The sequence below is a fragment of the Dama dama genome, chromosome 25, assembly GCF_033118175.1.
Source record: "Dama dama isolate Ldn47 chromosome 25, ASM3311817v1, whole genome shotgun sequence".
Taxonomy (NCBI): Eukaryota; Metazoa; Chordata; class Mammalia; order Artiodactyla; family Cervidae; genus Dama; species Dama dama.
Genome location: NC_083705.1, coordinates 75,210,320 through 75,216,319, shown reverse-complemented (window position 1 = coordinate 75,216,319; position 6,000 = coordinate 75,210,320). Strand labels below are relative to the sequence as shown.

Genomic DNA, 6,000 nt, shown 5'->3' with positions numbered 1-6,000 from the left:
CCTACTTGTAAAGTAGTTTTCTTTTTGAGATACTGCTGTCAGCCAGGCAAACTGCCGATCCTATCTAGTCCATCTGAACACGGGGACAGGCCTGATAAAAGACTAGTATTTCTATGTCTCTCCAGTCTGACTGCAAATGTCATCTAGAAAGGGGTCTGATACCCCCAGTTTCAGGAGCACTAGCTCCGGAAAGCAAGTGCCTTTTAAGTGTCTAGCGTAGTTTTTTTAAGGTTCCAAATTGCATACAAATACCCAGATTTTAAGAATCTGTTTTTCCAAAGAGAAAACAACAGCAGTGGTGCAATGAATATGAGTGATTTCTTTTTTTAAGCAGAATTTGAGCAAAAAAAAAATAAAGAGGAGCTCTCAAAAACAGCATAATCCTCTCCCACTGAAAGAAAATAAAAAAGTAAGGCTGTCCTCAGACCCCATGACAAGAAGCAGGAAACACACATTAAGCGAATTTGCTGGGCATTTGGTGCCGGGAGGTTCCGCAAGGGGTGTGGGGAGGGGGGACCCCAGGGAGCCCACTTACTTGCATTGATGGCCCTTCTATAGGTAGGGCTGGACGCCCCCACCAACCACGGTGCAGCCCTCGCTGGCATCTGTCAGGGGAGGGGGCAGTTAGTCAGGACCCGACCCCAGAGCCATCTGCCTCCCGACGGCCTCACGGCCACCAGCCCCGCGCCGCCCTAGCACGCCATGCCCTTCCCCCAAACCCCCAAGCGTCTGGGGGGCCCGGCTGCACCCCGCCACCACCTGAGACACGTGCCTGTCACATTTTCGCATTTTCTGCCCCCTTGACCCCCTTTTACAGGTCGGATCGGATCAAGCCTCCATTAGGAGCAACAGAGGCAAGGCAAAGAAAGGGAGGGAGAAAACGGACTCTGGTTTTCTGTTCTGGCGATTTAAAGAGCGGAAGCCCCTGGGAGGAAGCAGAAGGCTTTATCTCCTTGCAGCCGAAGGCAGAAGAGGAGATTGAGTTGAGCCTAGAAACCGACAGAAAGCTCCGAGGCTGACGCTCAGGACGCCGGAGGGAAGCTACATTTGGCGTCGATTTCTATTTGCCAAACTGAAAACAATCAGGACGACACCAACAACAAGAATAATAAATCAAATGAAAAGCCAGTAACAAGGGGGTCAGTTCTGTCGCTGTCTCGAGGAAGGATCGCCTGGCCCCCCACCCACTTTCTGTCTTCACCCGCTCCCCTTCACTTCTAACTTGGGAATGCAAAGCCGTCCGTTCCCCGTTCCCGGTTAAGGGACAGAGCTTCCCCGGCCAGACCTACAGGAGCCCAGTTCCTTTCCCTGGGGGGTGCTCGCCCGCTGGGCCCCGCCGCCCCCTCCCTCCGCCCCCGGGCCCCGCGGGTCGCCTACCTTTCTTGGGCTCGTAGCCGCCGCCCGGGGGCCGGTAGTGGGGCTCCGGGAGCGGGTGCGCGCCCGCCTTTCCCGCGTCGCTGGCGGCCTTGGGCGCGGCGTGCAGCGCCTCTCCGGGGGCGGCGGCCGCCGAGTTGTACCGCAGCAGGCCCTGGCCCTGCAGCGCCGCGTTCAAGTTCCCGTAGTTTGTGTAGCTGCCGTAGAAGGGCGACGTGTAGTAGAGGTGGCGGCCGAGCAGCGGCGACGCGGGATAGGGCGAGCCGCCCGGCGGCGCCCCGCTCGAGGCGGGCGCGGCGGCCGCGGGCAGCCCGGGCGGCGCGCAGCCCGGGCCCAGGCTCGGCTGCTTGAGGTCCGACGTGGCGATCTCGGCCAGAGACCACAGCTTGGGCTTGCTGGCGGGCGGCGGCGCGCCCGGCGACGTCCGGCTGCCCAGGGGCGTCTTGCCGCCCCCACCCCCGCGGGGCGCGGCCTCGGGAGGGGGGCTCAGCAGCGGCGGCGCCTCCACGCCGGTGAGCGGCGAGGAGGTCACGGGCTTGGGCGGCGCCAGGCCGCGCTCGGCGTCCTCGTCGTCGTCCTCGTCGTCCTCCAGGTCCTCGTACTTCTCCTTGCACTCCGAGCCCGACTCGCATAGGGGGTCCCCGGCGCGGCAGGGCAGCTTCTCTCCGTCCGACTCGGCGGAGCACGAGTGGTCGGTGAGCGAGTCCACGTGCAGGCTGATCCCTGCAGAGGCGCGGGGAGGGGGGCACGGTCTTGGCACCCGGGGCCCCGCTGCCCACCGCTCCCCACCCCCTCGATCCCTCAACCCCGACCCCACCCGAGCCGCGTCCTCCGAGCAGCCTGACCTCCCTGCTCGTGCGCTCCGAGCGGGAGGCGCTCTCGCTGGGACCCGGAGGCGCCGGGCGGCCGAGTCTGGAGCGCCGGGCGTTCGGGCGGCCTGCTCTCAGGCCTCAGCTCGGCGCCCCGCCTGGGAAGAAGGCGGCTCCGGCGCCCCTGCGCCGCCTCGGCCGAGCTCACCTTCATCCTCCGCCGACGTTTCGGTGCCCTCCTGCGCCTTGTCGGCACTCTCCTCCTTGCCCCTTGCCGCGTCGCCCTCTTCCTCGTCCTCGTCCTCGCTTTTGTTTCTGGGGGCCCACGTCATCTTGTTCTCCTTCTTGAGGCGCCGGCGCGCGTTGGCGAACCAGGTGGAGACCTGCGTGAGGGTCATCTTGGTGATGATGGCCAGCATGATCTTCTCGCCCTTGGTGGGGTAGGGGTTCTTGCGGTGCTCGTTGAGCCAGGCCTTGAGCGTGGCCGTGGCGTCCCGCGTGGCGTTCTTGCGGTAGGCCGGGTCGTTGAGCTGGTACGGGTAGGCCGCGCTGCCGTAAGGGTGGTAGCTGATGGCGCCCGTCATCCCGGTCGTGTGTGCGTCGTAGGGCGCTCCCTGCAACCGACAAGAGCCCGGTGAGCGGTCGTCCGAGGGCCCGACAGGCGTCAGCGCCCCGGCGACCCCTCTGCCCGCCCGCGGCCGCCTTTCCCACGGTGCCTCCCTGCGCTGGGGCTGCGCCTTCCCGCAGCAACAGATCCGGAGGACGCAGCGGGTCGCCAGCTGTGGATCTCGGAAAGCGCTGCGGTTTTATTCCCAAATTTTCCAACGACTTCATTTTCCTAAAAATGACACATCTGGCCCCAAGTGCCCCTGAGCCGCTGGTACGGGCGTGCACAAACAGGCCCGCACACACAGGCTCGCAGGTAGCTTCTTGATATCTAAATTTCTCCTGGTGTGAAGAGTCGCCGCCTCCTCCTATTCCCGTTCCCCTCCCTTAAATGGTTAAAAAAAACACCCCAGAGCCCCCGCTCCGCTATTCACCGCGCTAAAGCTCGGCAAATCCAATTTGCAACTCGAAGCCAGTCACCGTTTCGAATTCTTCAAATACGCGGCAATTAGCATTTTAATTCAGCCTTTAACGTTTAAATTCGAGACTTCTACAGCCTGCGCCGAGGCCTCAGCTACCCGGTCTCTGCTCTGGAATTCCGCCGAGGGCCGGAGGTGGCCACCAGGCCCCCCCGTCCGGGCCTCCAGAGTCTAAAACGCGCTTTGCCAGCCCCTCGGCCTGGCCGGGCCGCGGAGCCTGAGGAGCGCGGGCCGGCCCGGGGGCCCCTGACGCAGGGGCTGCTCTCGGCGCGCGGGACCAAGGCGGCACTTAGCGGGCCGCACGCCGGCCGACATGTTTTCCTAAAGCACCGGCCTGTGGGGCAGATGAAGGCGAAGATCTGGGCGGCCCGGCCGGGCCCCGGAGCCGCGGCGGAGGCTCCGCTTATTTCCCCAGTTCTGTGACCCCCCAATCCCCGCGAGGAAGTGCCCAGCGCCTAGCGATCGCCCCGGAGGCCCCAGGGGCGCCGACCCTTGCTCCCCGCGCCGGAAGAAGCGAGCCCCGGCCAGCTCAAGACTCCTCGCCCAGCTTCGGCGCCTGAAAGAGGGCCACCCAGGCCAGATCCCGTCCCGACCCCAGCGGAGTCGCTCTTCTCGGGCTCGGGGGAGATGACCTCAGCAGCCGAAGGGAAGGGCGCGCGGAGCCCCGCGCTCCGGACGTCGCCGGCCGACCGCCCCGCCTCTCGTCCCCGCCGGCCTCGCCACGGCCCCAACTCCGCGACTTCGGAGCCGCCTCCCACACGACGTTCCCCGCGACCCTCCGGCTCGCCGATCACAGACCAGGGTCTCTGCTCCCGGCATCCCGCGACCCCGCCCGCCAGCCCGCGCTCGGTTACCATGTAGGACGGGAAGCCGGCGGCGGCGGCGGCGGCGTCGGCAGAATACTGCAGCGGGCTGCCGAAGCCGGTGGCCGCCTGCGCGGTGAAGGCCGCGGAGCCGGGGTAGGGGCTGAACGCCGAGCCCGACGCCGACCGCGCCAGCTCCTCGCTGCGCGGCGCCGCCAGCGCCGACGCGCCGTACGCCGGGCACGAATATAGCGCCAGCGAGCCGGGCGCCTGGTACAGGTAGCCCTGCGGGTAGGACATGGTGGGCGCGGGGCGCGGGGGCCCGCGTCACGCCGAGCAGCGGGCAGGGCGCGCGGCGCCCTCCATCCACGCCCGGCCGGGGCGCGAGGAGGCGGCGGCGAGCGCGGGGACCGCCGGCCGAGGAAGGCCGGCCCGCGCACTAGCCCGGGCGGCCCCGCGGGCCGGGGGAGCGGCGGGGCGGCGGGGCGGCGGCGGCGGCGTTGGCGGCAACGGCAGCTCGGAGCCGGTGGGCGCAGCCGCGCGCCAGGCCGGCGGTCGGGGTTTGGGGGAGTCTGGAGTCGGGAGTGAGGAGTTGAGGAAGGAGCGCTCGAGTTTCCGAGGGACATTGGAACGCGGAGCTGTCCGTCACGGGCTCATCTGCATATTCGGGCGCCCGCCCCCTCCCCTGCTCCGCCGGCTCCGCCCGCTCCCGCCGCCCGGCCGCGGCCGGGAGAGGGGCGGGGACGCCGGGGGAGGGGCGGGCGGAGGGGCGGGGGGAGCGGGAGGCAGGACGCGCAGGCTTTTGTGGCTCAGTCGCCTCTCTCGCAGCCCCAGCCCCCGGCCCTCAGCCCGGCCGCACCGGGCAGTGCGCGCGCCCCCTTCCCACTCGCGCGGACTCCCGGCGCCCGCCCCCGAGCCACCCACCTTTCCGGCCGCCCCCCTCGCCCCAGCCCGACACTCTGCCCCCTCCCCCTGCCCCGCCCCCAGCTCGGCCCGCATGGACCGGGGCAGAGGCCGCCCGCTGCCACTTGGGTGGGGGGTGATGAGCAGCCCGGGTCCCCCTCACAGGCCGCGGACTGCGCGCCGGACCCTCGTGCCCGGGTCGGAGCTACGGGTGATGAGGCGGGAGTGGGGCACCGTGGCCCGGGTCCTCCTGGGGACGGCGTGCGCGGCTCTCACTCCCACCTCCCCCGGTCCGTCCTTGCTTGCCGCACGGGGCGAGCCTCCACGCGGGGTCTCGCGGCTGGCCGCCGGCCCCGCGCCGCCCCGGCGTGCCCCCGCGGACCCGGATCCCGGGCGCTTTCGTCGCGAGCCGCCAGGAGGGCCCTGAGGTGAGCTCTCTGCCCCGAGGTCCGCAGTGGCCAGCGGGCCCTGGGTGTCAGGACTCTTTGCTCTCGGATGAGGTTTAGCCCGCGCCTCCAGTGCTTCTCCAGGACGCCGCCGCCTCCCCCAAAGGGTTTTTTATTTTGTTTTAATAAGTTGACGCCTCTTTCGGATTTGTGTTGTAAAGCACTCGGGGGAAACAGCGGACAGACCCCCTCTGGCAGGACGTGGAGCCTCGCTGTCACTCGGGAAGGGACGAGACAGTCACAGGCCGGGGGCGCGGGCGGCGCACGCGGTTGCCCAGGTAGCGCAGGTAACAGGCGACCCGGGGGCCGCCTCGCGGGGCCTAGCGGCGATGCGCTCGGCAGGAGGCTCTGGGACCCAGTCGCACAGACACCTTTCTCCATGGGCCTCCTCCACCCTGCGCCACCGGGGCCGTGGAGTTGGGTGTCTGGTGTTTGGGCTGGGGGGTGGGTGGCAGATGGGGCCACCTATGGGCGCTTAGGAAGTGGACGCACGGTTGCGGGGCGGGGGCGGGGACGGCGGGTTGCGCGAGGCCCAGGCGTGGTGGTCAACACAACAGGTGCCTCTTCCTGCGGGGGGCGG

At 68.1% G+C, this 6,000-nt stretch overlaps 1 protein-coding gene across 1 annotated transcript; it reads right to left on the bottom strand.

The window, feature by feature from the left end:
• Positions 1-469: 469 nt before the first annotated feature.
• IRX2 (iroquois homeobox 2) lies at positions 470-4,371 on the bottom strand. Its single transcript, XM_061129789.1, has 4 exons — positions 4,123-4,371; positions 2,392-2,797; positions 1,378-2,097; positions 470-605 (listed from the first exon to the last, which is right to left on the bottom strand). The coding sequence occupies exons 1-4, from the start codon at positions 4,369-4,371 to the stop codon at positions 553-555; spliced, it is 1,428 nt and encodes a 475-aa protein (XP_060985772.1). The 3' UTR covers positions 470-552.
• Positions 4,372-6,000: the final 1,629 nt, after the last annotated feature.